General features: G+C 41.2%; 1 protein-coding gene across 6 annotated transcripts; it reads left to right on the forward strand.

Annotated features, from left to right (window-relative positions):
* The first annotated feature begins 521 nt into the window (after positions 1-521).
* On the forward strand, positions 522-20,109 carry LOC112557235 (metal tolerance protein 11-like). Of its 6 annotated transcripts, none has more exons than XM_025226971.1 (13): positions 522-753; positions 3,351-3,574; positions 4,768-4,940; positions 5,964-6,120; positions 6,364-6,722; positions 12,650-12,806; positions 14,391-14,478; positions 14,906-15,053; positions 15,323-15,479; positions 15,857-16,027; positions 17,074-17,196; positions 17,469-17,582; positions 17,895-20,109. In XM_025226971.1, exons 5-13 carry the CDS (start codon positions 6,375-6,377, stop codon positions 18,197-18,199), a joined length of 1,611 nt encoding a protein of 536 aa, XP_025082756.1. In that variant the 5' UTR covers positions 522-753; positions 3,351-3,574; positions 4,768-4,940; positions 5,964-6,120; positions 6,364-6,374; the 3' UTR covers positions 18,200-20,109. The 6 variants fall into 6 exon arrangements, with proteins under 6 accessions (XP_025082756.1, XP_025082758.1, XP_025082757.1 ...); XM_025226973.1 differs by having other exon boundaries at positions 4,847-4,940; XM_025226972.1 differs by having other exon boundaries at positions 3,421-3,574.
* The last annotated feature ends 2,027 nt before the right edge of the window (positions 20,110-22,136 follow it).

Raw genomic sequence — 22,136 nt, forward strand, 5'->3', positions numbered from 1 at the left:
GGTGGTGGTGGTGGAGGTGGTGGTGGTGGTGGTTGTTGTTGTTGATGATGATGATGATGATGATGATGATGATGATGATGATGTTGTTGTTGTTGTTGTTGTTGTTGTTAAGTTTGCGTGGTCAGTTCTTTTGTTTGTTTTTTTGGTTTGTTTGTTTGTTTGATTTTTTTAAAGTAATGTTCTTTTTCATTAGTCGCGAGTTCTGGAATATCACGTGCCTCTTGTGTAATATATGTGTGTGTGTGTGCACGTTTTCAATTCGTAAAAGTCCGTGTGCCAAAGACAGAGCGAAAGAGAGACGCAAGCTCGCATGAAGTACAGTGAAAACTACTCATCCCATTAGAGGTGATTACATCTATAAGTTGATCATATAACCATAATTGAAGACAAAAACTGCTACGCAGTCGAGCTGGCGAGTTTCGAACAATGGTGGGATCTGAAAAAAAGGAATTTTTTCTTTTTTTAAAGTACACAATATCAGATTGTGGAAGCACACAACAACGCACCTCAAACTAATCCGCCTCATAACAAACGCCCTATTGTGGTCCCCCATCACAGATGGTGACAGCGGGCATAAAAAGAACAGGGGAGACAAGCAGTACGACCTGTGTTTAGTCGAGAGAGTTGTCTATCTTGTGAATGGCTCCTAACGGGCATATGGGACGAACGACAACCTGGGCATCCTGAAGTCCTTGATATCCACAAACATGGTATTCCGAAACCTTACCCAGCTGTCATACTGAGACCAGACAGGTAAGCTGTGTTCGAGTGACGCCCATCCATCTTTCACATCTCTCAGGTTTGACTCGGTCGGTCGACGAAACGCGTTGCGGCTGACCGGGCGTGTTCCGCACGACTTCAGTCATCGTTCAAACATCGTCAGTGTGTGATTGATGGAACTCTAAATTAATGTGAGAGCTGGGGAAGTCGTGACAAGTAGATAGTTCGTAGAGGATCATCTGCCAGTCATTTGAAAATCTCCTCCACACCCCTTTTAGCAATCTGTCGTCTGCTTAGGTGTCGTCTGGCTAGGAGCAGTATCTGTTAGCACAGATTCGAGTCGCTGTACGCAGCAACGCGAGCAATCGCGGCGCATGGTACTTAAAATTAATCGCTCCGTCTCATATAAACTGCTAAAGCGATGTGGCCTCATGATTGAGTCAATGGGCTTGATATTTATTTAAGTATTTATATTTTTTCTTTTTTTTTTCTTTTTTTGTATCAGAATGAGATGTCATATTAATTCTGTTGCAGTCGGTTAATCCGAGTCATCTATGCACTACCTTTTGTCTGTGTGTCTCGCTTTCTCCTCTTATCGTTAACCTGCTGCGAGATTTTCTTCTTATCTTAAGTGAATTTTTAAGTGCTGATACCACGCTGACCTTTCCAGATTAATCAGTAATGTAGGTATGCTTCACTTACGAATCTTGCCTTTGTTATCCTGTTATAAAAATATAAATTACTGCCTAAATGATGGAGGCGCTGTTATTAAGAACATTGATCTTGTGGATCAAACAATGACATTGATGTTAATTGTAAGCGTACTAAAGTAACGACAATATCAATAATGATGAGGTCAAGTGTGGCATGGGGGGTAAAACATGGTAGACAACATGAGTGTTGTAATAATAATGCAGTATTTTATATAACACCTAACCCTAGCATCAGCGTGGCTCAAGGCGCTTTACGGGTGCACAAACACACCTTTTTAGGGTAGGCATCAAATGTATTTTCATGAACATGCATACACGCTAAAATAATTCGGTGAAGAGATGGTGTGTAAAAGCGTATGTCCCTTAAAAAAAAAAAGGCACAGAATATTTTTCATATTTGTTTTTTTAGCCTTAATAAGATGAACGTCAAACGATGGTAAATAGCTTTAGTTTTAGACTAAATGTTTTAGAGTTTGTTCATTAAATAACATCTTTTGGAATTCTTTATCCTGTCGTGCAGTTATTTTTAAAATGTGTGTACACACAACTTTTGAAATCAGCACGGGACATAAATTTGCCGGTTTTATTGAATAGGATATCTTTAGTCAGTTCTGAAGTTCTGAGCTCGTCAAAGACCAGGATATGATAAGTACATAATACTTATCAACGATAAGTAAGGGATATCAGCATCCTGTCACAGGCTTTGGCCGATTTGACCGACTTAAATGCTAACCTTAATGCACTAACTTTAGTACTGTTTTCGGTTTCGCAAGGGTCAATTGAAAGAACATATCGAAGAACCATGAAACACAGTAGAAAATCATGACTCTGCGCAGGTAACCTACAAAGCAAAACAACTGCAACGCACTTTTGAACAGAAAGGCAACACAGTACTCATTTGGTTTTTTAATTATTTTGTTTATATCAACAAAATGGGATTCTCTCATCATTGTCGTCTTACATTCACACATAACCACACACACATACACATACTTACGCACGCACAACTATGTCCCTACATACACAAGGGAGTTTGTTATAATATTATTTTTTGTTTGTGCATGACATACTTTTTAGAAAAAAAATTACTTGAAATATTCGTACGATTCATTAGAAATTTTGCAGTGTCGACTCGGGCAAGGTGCCCGTTGAACACGCCTGGAAATAGCAGCTCCCCTTGGCAGCGCTACCCTACTTTCGTTCCCTAGATGACATTTTGCGCGGTCAGCGCCCTCGCTCTTGTCGAGGCTGAGGAGCCATGAAAAGTGCGTTACCATGTGACGTCAAAAACCTTTGTGTTGATTGGCTGAGGCCTTGCCAGGTGAGAGCATGCACACATGCCAAGCCAACAGGTCGATGCCTGGTTCCAGCGGTGTGATCTGGTTCGACAGTTTTGTATGCAGCCGAGCTGTAGGTTTTATGAGATGTAGACAAGCTGACTGCACGGCAGAAACACCGCTGTCGAACAAAGGGCTGTAAATGTTCACAGGAATGGCATCACTCATCTGGTACTAGCTGATCAGCAGCAGCTAATTTAGAGCGATTTTGTGCCGCGTTAGGCAGCTCCTTCAGTCCCTTCCTTCGCTTTTACCAACCGGTTCCTCCTTTGTATAACTCGGTTGCTACCTCCTTCCGCGATGTCCTAGAGAACCGTTTTAGATAGTTTTCAGTGAACCAGACTGGTTCGCGCCGTTTCCTGCGTGCGTGCTTTCGCATTTTACGGTAGTGGTTGTGCGTGCGCACGCATAGGCGTACACAGGCTTTAGTTTGCAGTTCATAATGCCCTCGGAGACGCAAAAACCTGTATCATATAAAGTTACTACTTTATAAACAAGGCACAATGTCTTCAGATTTTTGTAAATATTCGGAACGTTTATCGTTTAAACCTGTTGTACATTTTGTTTTCACTGTCCGCAGGGAAAGAAAGTGAACCTGGCTGCCTTTCGCGTCTGAACTAGCCGCTGTTATTACTTTGTTTATGATAAAGCTTCTCAAGGGACGACAGTGTCAGCAGACGGATATGTGTTATGAGTTTCTACCAGGGTCCTTGACTTCTGGAGTGGGTTATCTACTTTATTCTCTCTACCTCCCACGTGACTGGATGAATCATCTACTTCCAACTCAAAGCCGTGGACTACGTGGTTGGTTATTTGGATGATTGGTTGATTGAATAAGTAATGGACAAACTCTCATTTGAAGTAGAATTCGAATCTTGGTCTAGAGACAGCAGTGGGATCGACTCGAACTTACGACAGCTTACTACAGTCCACTCTAGTCTGCAAAAGGACTATAACATGCCTGAATATAAACAACTGAAAAAAAAATCTAAGCATTAATAATTCATTAGCCGGATCGACAACATGTTCGACATTCCGGGAGAAGGGATTATTAGAAATGTTACTATACTCTTAGCCTCTTACTGTCTGGTTGCCTGTTTACCTTACCGCCTATATACAATATCACCAATGATCCTAGACGGCGTAATGATTCCTCACAAGCAATCTCGGTCGTTTACTCATTATACCTTAAAATAGTGTGTGTGTGTGTGTGTGTGTGTGTGTGTGTGTGTGTGTGTGTGTTCAAATTTGATTTGGCTGCGATAGAAAATCCGTTGTAGTCGAAGATTTTTTTTCTCTCTCTCCCCCTTGTCAAAATGTCACACCGCATTACAGAGCTATAGGGAAATTTTATTTTCTCACAAAAAGTCATGAAGTGTTAGCTGTACACGGGTTCTTGAAACCTTTTCAAACACGCGCGCGCCTTTTTTGTGGAACGTTTATTTGCTCTCAGCAGGGGCATAGCTATCTCGGTGTTTCAAACTTTAGTTTCCTTGTACTATCCTGGCACTTTTAAAGCCAACACACTTGGAAGCTCCCGAACTTCCTGACAAAAATTGCATCACCCGTTTTGCGAAATCTGGGTTGATGTTAACCCATTAACGTGTGAGTCCGGTGCCAGTTGCACAACACATTTTTAATTTAGACACGTTTGAACTTTAAATCTGCTTAGATAGTCAGTTTTATAGAGACACTTTTAGAACTTTTAAAAACTAAAACTATTTAAAGAAGATAAAACTTGTTTAAGACAGACTTTTGTTCTTGTCAACACTTTTTTGGTATATGTTTGTGTAACGCGTCTAAATGACAAAGGAATTTTTTCAAGTTCTAAATTTGCTTCTTTAGAACAGTTTTAAGTTGCGGGAAAATGTGCAACTAGCCCACCCACCCCCTCCCCATAGGGCACATAAGCCGAATGATTTACTTGTGTCATTTTCTTATCATTAGCCATAATTAGATATCCTCCATGCTTACTTCTCATTCACTTATCTCTTCAGGATAGAAGGGTGGTCGACGTGCTCTCAAGTGGTTTTGACCGTAGAGGTATAATTCGGACCTCTTCGTCTTGTCCACCAGTCCTGCCAGCATGATATCATGTTCTGGGGAAGGGGCGTTACTTGGATGACGTCACTGGGAAAGATAAAGGCATCAGGAGACTCGACAATAAAAGGTAACAATAATTAGTGCGAGCTATTTATACCTATATACACGTCAGGAAACCCTCGATAAAGATGTGCTATTTTTAGTTTTGTGGCTGATCAGACCTGGGCTCCGTAAGGGTCATTAAGGCGTTACAGCTATCATAAATTGTCGTTACAGCTTGTTCTTAATGTATTTATCCTGAACAAGCGTCATCAAAAGATAGTCTCGTTCACGTGTAAATGTCGACCAGAACTGACCCCCTTTGCGGTAGTCACGTGCATTTTGATTTGCATTACAACGTAGAAGATGACACTCATGATGACGTGTATGAAGCATGTGGCCGTGACTAGTTAGAATTTAATTTTTCAGTTTGGCAGAATATTTGCTAGTCCCAGATGCCAACAACCGATGACATAATAGTAACTAAATATGCATAAATATTGTAACTATTTTATCTTGTACAGTAGAAGTGTTTTATACACTATTCTTTTACATTATTTCTGACATAATACTCTTTCTCTTTAGGGTGAGCGTTAAGTGTTAAGAAAAAGCATACTGCCTGTGATAATCGCCGATAACAAGAATTGTTATTTTCATTCACTCTCACTTTCACTCTTTTCTCACTCTGTGTGTGTGTGTGCATACGTGAGGAATGTGAGTATTCATCATACTACAGTCGGACCTCGATAAGTTGACCTTCCCTAAGTCGAAAACCTCCCTATATCGAATTAATTGTTAGTTCTCGGCCAAATACCTGTGCCTATTTCGCCATTTTCCCTAAATCGAAAACTCCGTAAGTCGATTTTTTTTTTCGGGTCCCTTTGAGTTCGACTTATCGAGGTCCGACTGTATTTCTCATTTTTAACCCTTAAAACCGAAAAGCTGTTGATGTTTCCTCTGACTGACTAAATCTTTCCTTTTACTATTTTGCTACATGTGTCCCTGCTGCCTTAGATAAACATGCACAATTAGAAAGAGACAAATACGTCCGACAAACAGGAAGAGATAAGAGATAACATACATATAAATATATTCAGCTTTTCGTCTTCAGCTTCAGATACAAGCATCCGGACTGGCAGCATCTGTTTTGCCTAAGAAGACAATGGATGTCCGGTAATAGGTGCAGCCAGACGACGCGCAGTAGATTCGGAACCATATAGCAGTGGACACTGGTCGTTGCCTTCCCTAACGGGCGATAACGTTTACAGGTAAGAGATGCGCCTTACTTATCCAGAGATTATACAGCATCTATGAAGTGTCCTTTATCGAAAGTCTGGTATGCTGGTATAGTAAGATTTAACATTGACAGTCACCTGATATAGATGGGGTAACGTTAACCATTTGTCCGAGTGACACAGTTTTCGAGTCCTCTGTCTGCAAAGCAACCACATGTGCAGGGTCAAGTGAATCTGCGTGAAACTGTCTCTAGAGCTTTCTGATTGTTGCTGCAGTGAACACCAGCATGTCGGGAGACAAAGGGAGACGACACCGCTCATGCTCAAGCGAGAGAGAGTCGGAAACGGAGCCTTTCGTGACCTACAGGGAAAGTGAAGATGGTGGTCAGGATGGTGAACCAGCGAGGAGCCCTGAGGACGTGGACTTGAAGGAAACCCGGTTGTGCGATGATGGACATGTCAGCGTGGCGCAGATGAGCCAGAATGCTGTAGCTGAAGGCAAGAGCACTGGCAAGGGCAACCAAGACAAGCATTTCAGCGGCGAACGTAGAATGACCGATGGACATATTGGTGAGGAGAATCGATTGACGAAACGTCATCACAGTTCTGGGGATATTCCACTCCGGCTAAAGAGGGTGAGTGGAGAGTTTGAACCGACACAAAGATACCTTGACGGCCAAACCAGCTATATCTCACTACGCAGATTTAAGACTTTTTTCTCAGGAAAAGTCTCTTTTTTGTCCGCCCTTCCCTCGTCATTTTTCTTTCAACTTGTGCTCGGCGTCTTAACGCGTGTGTTCATATATATGTATAAGTGTGCTCGTACACAAAAGGATTCAGACTTTGTATACACGTGTGACAGTGGAAGACGGTGTGCATGTATCTGCGATCGAGCAAACGAGTCGGGGAGGACGTGGGGGATAGAAAATATATTAGTTTTTATTATATATATCCGCATGCCCGATAATCCACGAAAATCTGTACGACTAAATTTTTAAGGCAAGCATCTTTTAAGTGATCAAATTCTTCAGCCTCACCTTTCTGGGCGCTATGTACTACACGAGCATTGTGAGTTAGCTTAGAGAGCATTTATCACACGTTTGACTTTTAGCTGAAAAAAGAAGTTAACAGCAGCGTCAAGGTGTCCAGTATTGTGGACTTTTGTGATGTTTCGGGACGCGTGCTTGGACAAAGACACACATATTTTTCACATGCATATGCACACATAAACGCATGCACTCATACACACATACACACGCATGTACACATAAGCGCACATACATACAGATATACATGCACGTTATCTCTCACACAGAGAGAGCAGGGTAGATGTTATTGGTTTTATACGTAAACGTATATTCATACTTGTTTTTGTGCAATATTTATGGAGACATAAATTATAGCTACATTTTGCTCAAACGACAATCAAAACTAACATAATAGTCATGCTATCGGTATATACTACCTTTAAAGACTGCTGTTTATGTGGGGTAGGCTGTAATGGTTTACTAAATGCATACACATCTACAAAATGCTTAAAACGATGTCTATAAGATAAAATGTTTTGTTTGTATTCGTAGAAATTAAGCTGTTGACTCTGGAGAGGCCTTTTAATTGTTTTCTTATTTTATCAACTAGTTTTATCTGATGTCAAACGAAAGGCAAAGCGCACACTTATAAGGCAAAAAATAAATCAGTGGAATAAACAAGTGGTCTATCGCAACATGCCGTTAAATACACAGAGCTTTTAGTTTCTCTATTCTACCTCAAGAAAGCTAAATCCTATATCTTGTATCTAATTGATGCTAATTTCTATAATATTTTCTTCTATCCGAGTAAAGATGAATACTGTAACATTTTCTTCTACCCAAATAAAGCTAATTCCTATAACATATTTTCCAATAATTTGGTGAATGGAGATACTCTACGTCGAATACACCATGACAAAACCCGACATGAAAAAAAACCCCGAAAAATTCATACTTTAACGATACCATACGACACATGAAATGTCTTCAATAACAGACGCGAGTATGGATGAGTAAGATGGCGGATGTTGGTGTCGCTGCCAGGGAGCTTAGGTCCTATCGCACGGTATCTATTTATACTGTGATGTATCTATACATGTATATACTTTGATATATGTGATGTATTCTGTGATCGTTCGTTCAGCCTTCAAAGAAGACACTTTTCTTTCTTTGTGCGGATGTTCAGCAGTAAAGACGTCTTTTTATTTGACCACCCCTATCGTAGATCAGGGTAACCTCTCTACGCGGGTGTTTGTTTGTTTTTGGACCCATCCTGAGGTAGATCCTTGTCCCAGCTATAAATCAGAAGGGTGAGATACTCATACGACCTATTACTGTGTCTGCTTCGCCACTCATTGCACAGTGTTGTTGACAGATGAGTAGCGCCGGGCGGGGCTGTGGGATGGGGGGAGGATCATTGTGACGTCATCGCTCGCGGTACTGAACTGTTGCAACTTTAAATCCGAACTTAAAAACTGAGCGAGATAAATTTAGCCTGTGCCTCAAAACTAATAATAGATTTTGCGTCATTCTTGCAAAAGAGCCGAAATTCATGTCGGGCCTGTAACCCGCATGAAGGTCAGCCAAACCGATAACTTCCGTCGGGCAAACTTGGTTTTTTTTTTTTTTTTTTGAAACTGCGTTCGGCAGCGCGTTCGCTCGTGAAGGAGGCGGTAGGTATAGGACGCCAAGAGGGGAATTCATCCCATACAGTGGACTCTCAGGCCCTTGTTGTGACCTGCACACGCCTTGCGGAGTACAGTGCAGAGGTTATCGGCTTTACTGACCCGAAAACGAGACAGTAAGCGGGTTTACAGGTTGCATATGAAAAAGTTGACGAAGTGTGTGTGCTTGGCTAGATACGGGCAGTGCCTTTTATTGTTTTAGTAATAATTTGTTTTTAAAATACATACTAGTTCTTTGTTGTGTTTCGGTAAGAATGAGTAAGGGCAATGAGTAAGAAAACTTCCTGCTCACTCACAAAAGGGATTTTTGACAGGGAATACCTCTCGCAGTTTTTCTTCTTCATCTTTCATTCATTCATTCATCCTTTCTTCTACCTCTTCTTTCTCTCGTCTTTCTTCTTCTTCTTTAGTTTTTTAAAATTAAATAAAAAACATGCATGCTGACTCTCGCTTGCAGAGAAAAGGTTGGTTTGAGTTGGGGGAGAGGGATGTAGAAAGAGGGGTAGACGTGTAGACGTAATAAGAAGAGGAAGAGAGAGAGAGCAGTTTTTGATACTTCATTTTGCATCTTGTGTCTGACTTTAATGGTGGGTGACGAAAAGACCTGGGGCATGACGAAACCCTTATACGATAGAGTGTCGATGTTTAGTGCGGTATCAATCTCGGACACCGTGACAGACGTGAAGAGCAGTTACACCAGCTCATCATGGTCGGCCCTAAATATTTTTAATTCAAATACGTCAGCGCCATCCCATCGCCAACCCATCCCTGGCCATAAACGTAATCGCATACGGCGATGATTTACGATAAGACAAGGGCCCTTACAACTTACTCATGGAAACCTGTCTCAACCTGAAAGAAGGAATACGTGTAAACATAATGTAGCCATATGCTGCAAATATTATGAGAAGTAAGCCTATACACAATGTGGCAAGAAGTAGAGTCTATACGCTCTGTCAGTATATGATGCAAACGTTGTAATAGGTCTAAACATTTGTGACAATATGTTGTAAATCTTGTTAGAAGTAGCAGGTAATGTAGTCATATGCTGTAAAGCTTAAAAGTAGGTCTAAAAATAGTGTGGCAACATACTGCAAATCGTTTGGGGTGAAATCCTGCACGTGGATGTGCGTTAGTCCTGGAAGTGTAATGAACTTAACAGAAGTAACCCTGCAGTGGATTGTATACAACTTTGGATATCTTTCCCATACAAGAAAGTGTCCTCGATGCCTTTTTAGCCACTGACATTTTCGAATATGGTTAAATATTAGAAAGGTGATAAACGGCTATACTACCCTGGCCTGGGCTTTGCCAGCATGTACATATGGTTACTGTCGCAGGACGAGCCCTCTAGCAGTGTAGATAGTCAAGTACAAGCGCGTTGACATTCATAGTATATTGGCGATCGTGACCGGAGGTTTTGTGGCATGCCAAGTATCTTTACGGACTGAGTGTTAGGCGTTATGACATACCAAAAGTCTTAATGGTTTCAGTCTTAAGCATCCTGACATGCCAAGTATCTTGGTTTCAGGCTTCATAACATGCCAAGTATGTTTTCTTCATTACCACCAGTATAGGTGTCCGACACTTCAGTGCCATTTCTTCTGTAGTGTATGAGAGAATTCTTGGCTAGTGGAGCTGTCTAGAAAGACTTCCTGAGACTGACAATTCGGTCGTGGTTATCCTATGATGTAAAAGTGGATGCCTTCCTCTTGTTCACTGATCATTGCAATAGTCATCAACCAATCTCGATAGAGGTTAGATCGCTTGATTCAACACAGACTGTACTAGAAAATAGTTGGTGTAAGGTCCTAGCATTTGAGAATGTAAGGATTTGTCTCATTAAATATTAATAGAAAGTAGGATACCTGATCATCACTCTTTTTGTTGTTGTTGTTTTGTTTAGGTTTTTTTTTTTTTTAAATCTGTGAACCACTCAGTGTCTTCAGCTTAAGCTGACAACGCGGAGGAGCTCGAGGAGCTGCTTGTGGTCTCGATAGGATAACAGACGGCAGAGGGAACAGCGATTACTGTACTCACCTTAACGTTATCTTTGGGTTGTCTCGCGGCACCTCCAACTTCATGCCATCACGACTTGCTCGGTATAGCGTGGAGCTGCGTTTTGTCAGTCTTGTGCACACGACACTGTTTTATAGCCTAGTCAGCAGGGCTATAAATGCTGTTGCACACGTACATGCACACTCGTATATAAGTAAGTTCTAGCAGATGCAAAAATCAGCACAGCCAGCGAGCGTTCCTTTCAGACCTCGCCTTCATGGGACTAAACTGAACATCAGGAAGTGAGGACCTGTTCAATTTGTCCCCATCTAAAACAAAGGAGGCGTTGCCGTGGGATAGGAACCTGCCTGGCTTTCTGCTTCTGAGGGAGACCGTGAGGACCTGGGTCCTAGATTCATTCGGTATTAAGTTAAAAAGTTGCGTTAAGCGTTTCTTGATAGTCGTGTTAACTATAGCAGCAGAATGGCGAAAGAAGGCGCTAACGGAGTTTATGATAACCTCGCTCTGGATATCCAGGAAGAAACAGCAGTTTTTGTCAAAGTAAGTTCTCTTCTTATTTTCACGGTTCTCAAGAATTTTAAGACTAACGCCCTTTACGTGAATCGCGCACAGCAATGCTCTTTACAGTTGGTTACGGTTTATATATATATTGGAGTTACCGTAGGCATGCGCTGACCTGAACACACGGCTCTTTGATTTTGCTGTTTTGTTTTACACTTACACACTTCCATATGATCTTTCTCTCCTTGATAACACCCCAATATTCTATATAGGGATATTACCTCATTTATAAAGTCCATGTAAAAACAATGTCTTCTGCTCACCTTACTCTTCACTTTCATACCTTCGTCCTTGATCCCTCGTTTTTTTGCCATTGCATACGCCTGTGTGCTTCTCTGTATGTTAAACTGTCCGTTCGGTTGTAATGATGTGAGCACAGTGTTTTCAGTGTGCCACTACATGGGAAAATTCGCTTTATATTATTATTTTTGTCTTACACGTATTTCTACTTAACTTTCTATTGATTCGATGCAAGATGCACAAATCCGTAAAATTCTGAAAATGTATTATTCCTAAAATTACAGTAAACAACGTTATTCAATAAGTAACATTTCCGATGGTATGGTACTTGTTATAAAAGATATAGTGTGACATAGGAGACTATTGTTACGGATATTTTCGTAGGCATGTTGAAGATTAGGGCGAGAGAGCGGTATCCAGCTTCGCTGTTGTCTCTTGACTGTGTTTGAACATTCACGCACAGGGACTTTCTGCTTAGTATCTTGATACTTCCGATCGTCTAGATTCGACTTTACTATTCGAAAAATTCGAAACGCTGTCATAAGTCAATGAGTTTGACGAGAAGGAACATTATTTCATGGTATTTGCAGAGTTACAGATTCAACGCACAAGGCTAAATATAGTCGTCTGAAAACTGAATACCCGTCTTTTGAGCAGTAATACTCACAGCTACAATTTTCTAGTCGAGAAATTTGTTTCTCTGGTGGCTATTTTTATAAGAAAGTCGCAAACTAAACGATGTATCGGCCACACCCCAGTAAAACTATCGATTGTGCAAAAAAGCTTTTCGTAATTTCTTCTGTAATCGAATGAGACCATCTTCCTCATGCCTAAAGCAAGTGGAGGTGGTAGACTGGTAGGGGCTAAAGAACATGATGTGTAGACTATTCGCTACAGCAAGTAGAAACACTTGCTTCAAACAGAGCAGCCATCTCATCACCTAACATTACAAACGCATTTTGTGTTCACACGACATTACAAATGCATTTTGTGTTAACAGGACATTACAAACGCATTTTGTGTTCACAGGACAGTAAAAACGCCTTCTCCATGACACTCATCGTCCCAGGACCTCTGGAGAAAAGGGAGAACTTTCTGATTGGTCGAGCTGCGGAGAGAGAGGAGTTCTTGCGCATGACCAGGCTGACGGAAGTAGTCCCAGAACACAGCAACATCGTTGGTGGTGGTCAGTGTAATTTGATCTCTTACTACGAAAGTGTTTGTTTGAAAACCCCGATATGATCTGGCGATGTCGCAAGAGTCTTATCTCTTTGAAAGAAAACGCGAGATCGTTGTAAGGCTACCCCGGAACATCAAGAAATTAAAGTTGTGGCAGATTGATAGAACAGAGCCTGGCCATTAGTTTGTCAGACAAGTACAGAATTATACACGTCCTGTTGTTGCTTTATTTTTATTATTTTTTTGTTTTGTTTTGTTTTGGGGAAGACCGCACGTGAATTAACCTAAATTGTAACTTAACTGATTGCATATCCGGGCACGCATGAATGAGGCGTTGTCATATTTGCAGCCTACTTTTCTGACGTAGCGAAAAATAAAGAAAATAGTATCGCTTGGTGTCATAAACTAAATTAGTTGAAGATATTTATTCTCTAAATAATAGAAAAGAAGGCGCATGTCAGTGAGGGAGGAATGTGACATTATTAATTAGGATGCGGGACTGATTACAAGACAATAAAAGTGTAAAAATAGGAATCATGTCCCAGGTCATGACCCTCAGTCTTAGTGATGTGTGGTAGAAAGTTCCCTTAGCTCATTGCCTACTTCAACACAACATAGATGTAATGAGCTGTAGTCTTATTTTTCCTTATTTTATGCGTATGCAAATTATGAATCGAAGCTAAAAATAAGAGTTAGAACATTAAACCTATTCACATGTAGGTCAAGCCGATGACCTCTGTCCTGCATAAGAACTAGGCCAGTCACAGCTTATCACATCCATGATGATACGCATGGCACGGCTTGACCTGCCTGTAAGTAGATGGCTATAGTCTCGACATAAATTTCACCACTTCATGTTATCTTACGTCTCTTATTCAACTTTTTGACCCTTCCCTCAGAACTGAAACAACAACAGCCCAGCGATTGATTATCGGGTCTGCTTTGCCAACATACCTGTTCGCGACTTTACATGAAGCACCCGCCCTTTTAGATGAACAAAAGAGTGGCGGGGATGTAACTGTTAACGACCTTTACGGGAAACACCAGGTCTTTAAGATGAACAAAACAGTAACAAACGGTTATCTTGCCTCCCTTAATGGCGGGAGTGTTTCTGATAATGACCTAACCTCACGTTCTTTTGGAGGGTTTAATGTGACACGTCTTTCACCCGGACCGCTCTTTGTTGATGTTCTTGTGAGTGGTGTACCCCGCTTCACGTTCTTACCACATCCTTAATGGTAACTGGGTCTCATCCTGTGTATTCTTTACACAAAGTACCTGTCCTTTGAGATTCAGTCTCACCTGATTTGAAATTGGGTATTTTAAACAAGGAGGTTCAGTTCTGTTACTCCTCATTTTGTATAATGATAAACCTGAAGCTTTTACTGTTTTCACACTGCAACGCCACAAAGTAATGAGGGGTGGGTGGATGGGTCAAAACATTCTCAAATCTCAAAAAGGAATCTAGGCTACAGGTAACCGGTGCGTGAGTGTGTTGGTGTGTGTGTGTGTGGAAGATGGAGGAGGTGGGGGGAGGTGACTTTGACCCACGTGCGTTAACAACATCGTCTACGGCATGGCTGTCTTTCAGATGACGCGGAATGGAAAGTTCGTCTGGAAGAGTTTACATCCAAGAGAATGGGGCTGGGCATTAAGCAATGCAAGTCAAAGCGAATACGGTAAGTGCAGCGAATATCTCACGCTTACCTTGCAGACAGACATAGGCAGATAATAGAGATGGAGGGAGGGAGACTGAGAATGATACACGTAAATAAATACATATTAACGGTCGTGATATCTTTTTTTATTGCTGATGCTCAAATACATGTAAAAAATAATTGAAGAAAGAAGACCTTTTTCTGACGTAAAATATCATAGAGTTTACAGTCAATAAAGACAGATAGGAGAGAGTGAGATGAAAGAGAGTATTAAGTCAAAGACTTTAGGTCATGTATGCTTACAGTCAGTCTGATGATCTCACTTTCTCTGTAAAAACATCCTTTACATTGCCAAAAAATAATGTGTATATGCATGAAAGAAAGGCGCGTGTAACTGGTAAAGTAACCCTCACCGCTTGACAATGTGTGTGTACCGCATGTGTCACAGGACTTACTACAAGGCGCAGGACGAGCTTATCACCGCCTACGAGGACATGAGCGTTAAGGTCACAACTGAGGTCACGGAGACCAACGCTCTTAAGCGTCAGCAGCGAATGGCATCCCTCTTCTCCAAGATCACCTTTGGCGTGAACTTTGTGAGTACCCGAGAGAGAGAGAGGTCAGGTGGGAGTAATGCAGCGTGAGCAGCTGTGAACAGTATAGCTCCATTACAGTCAGTGAACAATATAGCTCCATCCACACTCAGTGAACCTCATTTCACAGATGTTCTTCGAACGACGAATTGTTTGCTGCTAAGTTGTTAATTGCAGGTGTGTATGTGTGAGTGTTGTCTTTAGTTCGTTTTTAATTAGCAAAGAACTATCTCAATTATGGCTGACTAGACTTTCCTTGCCGATTGGTACAGATGCTGATGGCCGCAAAGCTTGTGGCCAGTCTTTTGTCCGGCTCCATGTCCATGGTCTCGAGTTTAGTGGACAGCGTAGTGGACCTCTTGTCTGGGATCATCATGTGGTGGGCGTCGCGAGCCGTGCGCAAGCGAGACCCATACAGTTACCCGCAAGGTCTGTCCTCCTTTATGTCACTTTCATCATCTTTCTCTCTCCCTCTCACGCACACGCGCGCCCTATAATTGTCCCTTCTGTAAAAATATTGAAGATACTGAAGTACAGTAAATCAAATACAACGTCTCTTTACACACGTGCATAGACGAACCAGGAAATGCGTTGGCCTACGATGTAGCTTTTCTTTTTCTAAACGTTATGCAGTTCTAACGATTATCAGGGTTTCTTGACTGCCATTAATTTCCAAAGGAATATATCTGAGAAGCTGTTCTTATAGTTGTGTCCCTAAGGTTATGTAAATTTCAGGGCGTGGTCATATATTGGCTCCAAAAGTGAATAAACTGGCTTACCTGATTAGATGTTCTTTCTCGAAACAGGTCGAACAAAGCTAGAACCTGTTTCGATTATCATCTTGTCGGTGATCATGGCTGTGGCATCAGTACAGCTCATACGTGAATCGGTGGAGCTGCTGGTGGGCCTGACCAGTGACAGCTCTGATTTGCCCCGCATGGAGATTCCTACCTTCGTCATAGCCGGCAGTACGATAGGTAAGTCACTCAGCAAGTCGCCTCCCAAACTGTTGCCCTCACTACGTTCCACATTGTAGTAAATTTATTTGTCTCAATGTGTTTCTTTTCAAGAAATATTCGTCCTATACCTCTGTAAAAAGTTCCCATGAGAAAAAAAAAATAGATGCATAAAAGCATATCTGAATAGTTAATTTCTTCGGTGTCAAGAAATGTCATGCTTCTGTAGAAAGCGGAAGTTCGTGCCACGTTCAAAACCCACACAGCATACGAGAGGCCTGCCAGCGCTACTCCGCTGCGCATGTGTGGAGTTGGCTGTCTATTTGTCTCAACGGTCTCTGACCGAATACAAACGATCATTTTATTTATGGCAACTGCATTCGTGGCCCAAGTTTATGATGTAGATAAAATCGTACAATGCAGGTGACATGAAAGAAAACCTATGAAAAAAACGTAGCTTCAGACATGAAACTTAATACAAATGTTTGACCTTGATGGCTGAATTAGAGGCATAAAAGTTGACGATGACTTTTCTACCGGCCTGCTATCAATTTTGGCTGATCTCTTTGTTTAGGCGTGGGTATTTCGCGTTAGTGTGTCTCAGTGCTGATGGTAGATCTTGTAGCGATAACAGACGTACAATTCGGGATGGACTCACAGAAATTGTTGTAGAACATCTTGCAGAATATTTTTGGTAGAAAGTGTTTTTAATGACGAGACAGTCGTGTTTAAGCGAGTGTGGGATTTTTACTGTTTGAGTGTTTTATTTAGCTGCAGTCTAGCCCTAATTGACTAGTTTAGTATAAAGTGGTCAAATCAATGCAAATATGTGCTTCAACCATTTCATGTACAGTTATAAAGTCCAGGCGAAAGTACTGATTGATTGAGTATGCGATAGCGAGTTCAGATGAATGTGTATTTTTAACGTGCAGAAATCTACGCGAATGAGTTTCGATTGGCAATCAAGCCTAGGTGAATGTCTCTTTTAATTGTTTGAAGTTCAATGGTTGAACTATGATTTAATGTGCAGTAGGCAAGTCTATGGTCTTTTTCTGTCTGACGTGCAGGGATCAAGTTAACATTGTATATAGTTTGTCGACGAATCAACAGTCCAATCGTGCAAGCTCTGGCTGTGGACCATCGTAATGACGTCGTGTCCAACAGTGTGGCCATTGTCTGCGGCTACCTGGGTAAGAAGCTCTACTGGGGGAACGCAGCCCTGTCACACTTATTCACACACGCACGCACACGAGCGAGTAGCGACATTGCTGTTGCCTACCGCCACATTCCGCCTGCCGTAAAATTCTCTCCCAGTTTGGGCTTATCACAGCCGAGATCCGCGCGCAGGTGTGTGTGTATATTTATTTATACACTTGAATTTTTATGCTAATGTGCATGTAATTTATCCTAAGCGAGAGAGAGGGCGGAGTAGTAGTAATTTTTCGGATTCTGGTTTTGACAGGTTCCCAAGAGTTCCAGGATAAAACTGGCTTGCATGGGTTTATCTACGCAGATCCCGTCGGTGCTATTCTAATCGGCCTGTACATTATCTTTAACTGGTGGAAAACAGGATCAGGTAAACATCGTTTTTATGGAAGCCTTATACCCTTTCAAAACCATACAATGATTACAGTTACGTTATGGATTGTGTTTTTTGCAGAGATCGGTAGATATAGGTGATGTAAACTGTTAAAAATGCTGTCATTTAGTTCATTTTAGTGACAACATTGTGTCATCATTATGTTTCGAGAATGAATGTAGGTGACAGCGCTATAATTATTCCAGAATATATCTTGGCAATAGCATGTTATTTCTATAGAAAAAGTGATGACATCATCCCGAACCAATAGAATAAGTCTAGGCCATCATGTTCCTCTTTCGCGTACAGAGCAAATCAAGGTGTTGACGGGCCACACGGCGCGGCCGGACTTCCTGTCCAAGCTGACGTGGGTGGCGATGAACCACGACAAGAACATTCGCCACATCGACACCGTGCGTGCGTTCCACTTCGGCAGCAACTTCCTGGTGGAGCTGGACATCGTGCTTCCGGAGGGCATGAGTCTGCGCATGGCCCATGACATCGGCGAGTCGCTGCAACAAAAGCTGGAGAACATCCCAGAGGTGGAGCGCGCCTTCGTGCACCTGGACTACGAGTACACTCACAACCCCAACACTGAGCACAAGGTCGTCTGACCTCGGTTCTCTCGCACTGCGAGTTAGAGGGAGGGATTACGTCAGCGAATCCTGTTGACAGTCTTCTTGTTTTGGTTGACAGAAAATCACCAAGTCACCGTCGGACAAAGAAACAAAAACAAATAAAAAATACTGTACGATGTAATGACGATGTACATAGTAGGGCTAGTGAGTGTGTAATTCAGTCGCTGACAAGAGACTTTAATAGGAACACTATCGCTCACTCCTACCCTTTGGTGCCAGCCTCCGTCAGTGTTAAGTTTAAAGACATGATGGCTGTGAAAAACTGGTGTCTTGGTTTCATCGACGTCCACCGGTTCATTCGGCAAAGCCTTAGTTCTTTCTAGAACATATTCCCTTTAGCTGGTTTACGCCTGAATGCGTAGGCTAGAGCATAGCTTCTGACAGGGTGTTGAACATTTCACAAAGAGAGATTTCAAAATGTAATAACTTGTTTTATTAGCAATTGTTTCTGTTGGGCATTTTGACGATGACATTTACAAAACAATAATAATCTTAAGATTAAATCGGAACATATTTCGTAAATGCTATGCCACCTTTGCTTTCTGCTTGCAAAGGACGATTGGTATTGCTGGTTGTCGGAGGTCGCTTAAAATCGTTTGGGATGAAAAGGTTAAGTTAAACGACGAATCGTATATATATATATGGCAATTGTTTCACAGCGGTGTGCTTGTTGCAGGAGAATAAGTGATTTATTGTCTTAAGAATATTCAATTATTAAGCAGCTGAAGTTTTGCATTGTGAAATTTGTTCTTTGACACAGTGTAAATTATGAAGATCTGAGAGTTATATAAACAAAAAAGTTTATGAATTATTAAGCTCTTTTGTGGCCAGTTCTACGTAGGAACGGTCAAGAACTGTAGCTCTGTCATTGTCCATGGACTAATAAAAAAAGAGCAAATTTTAAAGCTATTAAATGATCAAGTGATCACCGTTCATCAGGTGTTTGCTCGCATGTTATTTTCCCTTTTGTACATCACAATGTTAATTTTCCCTTGCAACAGAGTTTGTTTCAATGATGTGTTTTTAAGGATATTTTCAGTTAGAATTCCCATTTTGTATTTCGTAATAAGAATATAATTTAATAGCAGCACAAGATTTTTTGTTTTAGATGTTGCTGTCGCATTTTGTTACACGCACTGTGATTCAGACACATGTACTTACGAAAAATAATAGATACGGGATTTGACTAGCGACCCGTGTATTAGTTTGAGTTGTTTTCACATGATTGCGTGTTTATGGCGGATTTGAAATTAAACAACGTGATGTGCACACCAGACACTGCCTGCACTCCACCTCTCCTCGCCTCCCTGACACATGTGGGTGTGTAAACTTTCATGCACACTCTCTCATGTGATGTAGCTTTAAACAAATCATCAGGAATAGGTATCAAGCCCCCACCTCAGACTTACAAAGAAATAAATATGTTTGCTTGTCCAGATATAGAGTCAACTTTCAATAATCTGATAGTTCTGTAGACACACATAAACATACGCCTTTAAGGCTAGATGTATGTGGTTGAATGTATATATGATTTTCTCGTTTTTGACAATAGATGTGAACCGTGATAGTGAATGTGTTCTGGATACTTGCAGCTACAGTCTTCTCCCTTTAGAAAATGGGATTATTTCCCTTCAATGACTGCAGCTCAGTGATTACGATACAAGTGCAGGTTAGCATCGGTTGTTGAGTCTGTCATGCCCAGCGGCACACAGCTGCTATGGCATCATTCCTCGGCTTATTTTCTTCTGTTGTCCAGATGTAGCAGTTGTGGTGTCAGTGTTGTGTACGAACTGTTGTATTGAACATGAACAAAGCAAGTCAAAGGAGAGAATTTTATCTTAAAAAGCACTTTTCAGTTATGATAATAAAAATATTATAACAAGCTGGATGTGGATTTTGTCACATTTGAACTAGTTTTACGGAACTGTGTTCCTTTGTTTCTGCGTTTGTGTGTGTGTTACAAATCAGGATTGATCAACCTTTCGAGATTGATTTTGATTTACCCCTCGTTCCTTGTCTACCTTATGTGTAGGTTTAGCAACTTTCTCAAGTTCCTTATACGAAGGGAATAACCCTCCCCGATGAAAAAGTTTGAGAACTTTTAACTTGTATTTCGTTCTTAAAAGGCGCTTTTGTCTTTGTACAAGGTGCACCGTGCAATAACGGGAGGATTGGTAGCACTGAGACTATGTATGCACTCTATCAAGCTGCACATGTTCTGACTTACCTTGTGTCAGTGTGATCGATATTTGTCGAATAATTGGTTCTTGGTGTCCTCTCATGTCGCCCTCGTCCCCTTCTCTCTCTCTCTCGCTACTGCTTCTTCATGAAGTGCTAGCAGATACAGGTGAGTGCGTCTCCGATTTTCCAATAGGTCCAGGGTACAGTTCCATATCGCCACATTGTGTAAAAAGGCTCCCCAGTTCAAGAGGGAGAGGGGCAGACCTACCTCAACATCGTTAGCACAAAGCCTGACACTCAGGGCTAGTTTCCTCTTCGCCATTTTGTCATGAAAGCGATAAAAACCGATAGTAAACCCCCGCAGACTCTCCGAAAGTTGGTGTTGCACACAACTGAGCCTACTTTCGCATTTAAGTTTTGACATACTATTGAGATAATTGTATCATTTATAAAATGTTAGGACACACGTCTTCTGCTTTCGTGAACAGTGGAAATCCCCGAGAGAGGGGAGGAGAGGGGTACAGGACCAACGGCAGCTACAGAAATGAGATGAAAAGGGAGAACAATTTCGCACCAGGGTTAATTAACTCGCAATTCATCAGCAATCTCTTTCTGATGTAGCGAGTATTATGAGCGGCTGATGCAATAATTAAAACAATTATGAAGTTTGTGCAGTTATAACTCAGCTCTACGATGCAACTACACTGTAATGTACGCTCCCCTGCGTCGCCATCAATCCCTCCATAAAGCCCTCCTGATTAAAAAGTTCGATTTTCCCATCAACTCAGCTTTTCTTTCGTTCTTCTAATGACATTTATATTTTTCTCTCCTTTTTTTTCTTTTTTAAAACATGTATTTGCGCTGATGCATTGTTTTGTTTTTTCTCTCTCTCACTCTAGTGACCATCGTTATCGATTGAAGTTCGATCACTCCCGCTTTCTGTTTCGCTGTCTCTTTGCCTTGGCTACACCTGTATCGAGCCACAATAAGCTTGCGGTTCGCATTTGTTCAAAGACTTCACGCTGACAACAATGTAAGCATGCAGATGCGACTGAAATAAGGACAATCACACAAACTATTTAAACAACACAGTGGCAGACATTTGTTCAAACAAGCAAACCGAACTGCAAATCAAATTTTTTTATTTATTTATTGAAACTGGACGGAATGTGAAGTCATTATAAACAGTAAAAAAAAAAAAAAAACCTGTTTGCATTAAGACAGTTCTGTAGGAGATAAAAAAATTATTTGCATGCAAGACAATATATTTTGAAGCTATAAAACAAGAGCTACTGTGTCAAGAATATATAACAACTAATACTTACATTAAGAACATTGTCATATTTTAATAAACCAAGAGAACAATGTGCGCATAGACACGAATAAAAAGAAAGATAAATAGCTGGAGGCATTGATAGCAGGGTGCATCAATAGAAATGATAGGTAAACGATCGAATGAATGCCTGAAGCAAAGTATATGTTGTTGACTGCTGGAAAACAGAACACACCTGGAAAGGACACAAAAATGACCAGGTAGATAAAATTCAGCTTAAAAATTTATCGTGCCTTCTCCAAACCATACAGGTATAAAATATTTCTTCAACAAATTTATCCCTAAAAAAGTGTGCGAACAACTTTCTATTTGGTTGTTTATGTAAGGGTGTGCTCTCATATGCTATTGCTGCGAGACCTGACCAAACGGCAGGCTTGATTTTGTATAGTATGTCACCTT

Source organism: Pomacea canaliculata, linkage group LG2, assembly GCF_003073045.1.
Source record: "Pomacea canaliculata isolate SZHN2017 linkage group LG2, ASM307304v1, whole genome shotgun sequence".
NCBI classification, from domain to species: domain Eukaryota; kingdom Metazoa; phylum Mollusca; class Gastropoda; order Architaenioglossa; family Ampullariidae; genus Pomacea; species Pomacea canaliculata.

Coding starts and splice junctions, on each gene's coding strand:
- LOC112557235 (XM_025226971.1), top strand. CDS start 6,375: ATGTCGGGAGACAAAGGGAGACGACACCGCTCATGCTCAAGCGAGAGA. Junction 12,807..14,390: donor CAGCAACATCGTTGGTGGTG/GTCAGTGTAATT, acceptor GCTGTCTTTCAG/ATGACGCGGAATGGAAAGTT. Junction 17,583..17,894: donor CTGGTGGAAAACAGGATCAG/GTAAACATCGTT, acceptor TTTCGCGTACAG/AGCAAATCAAGGTGTTGACG.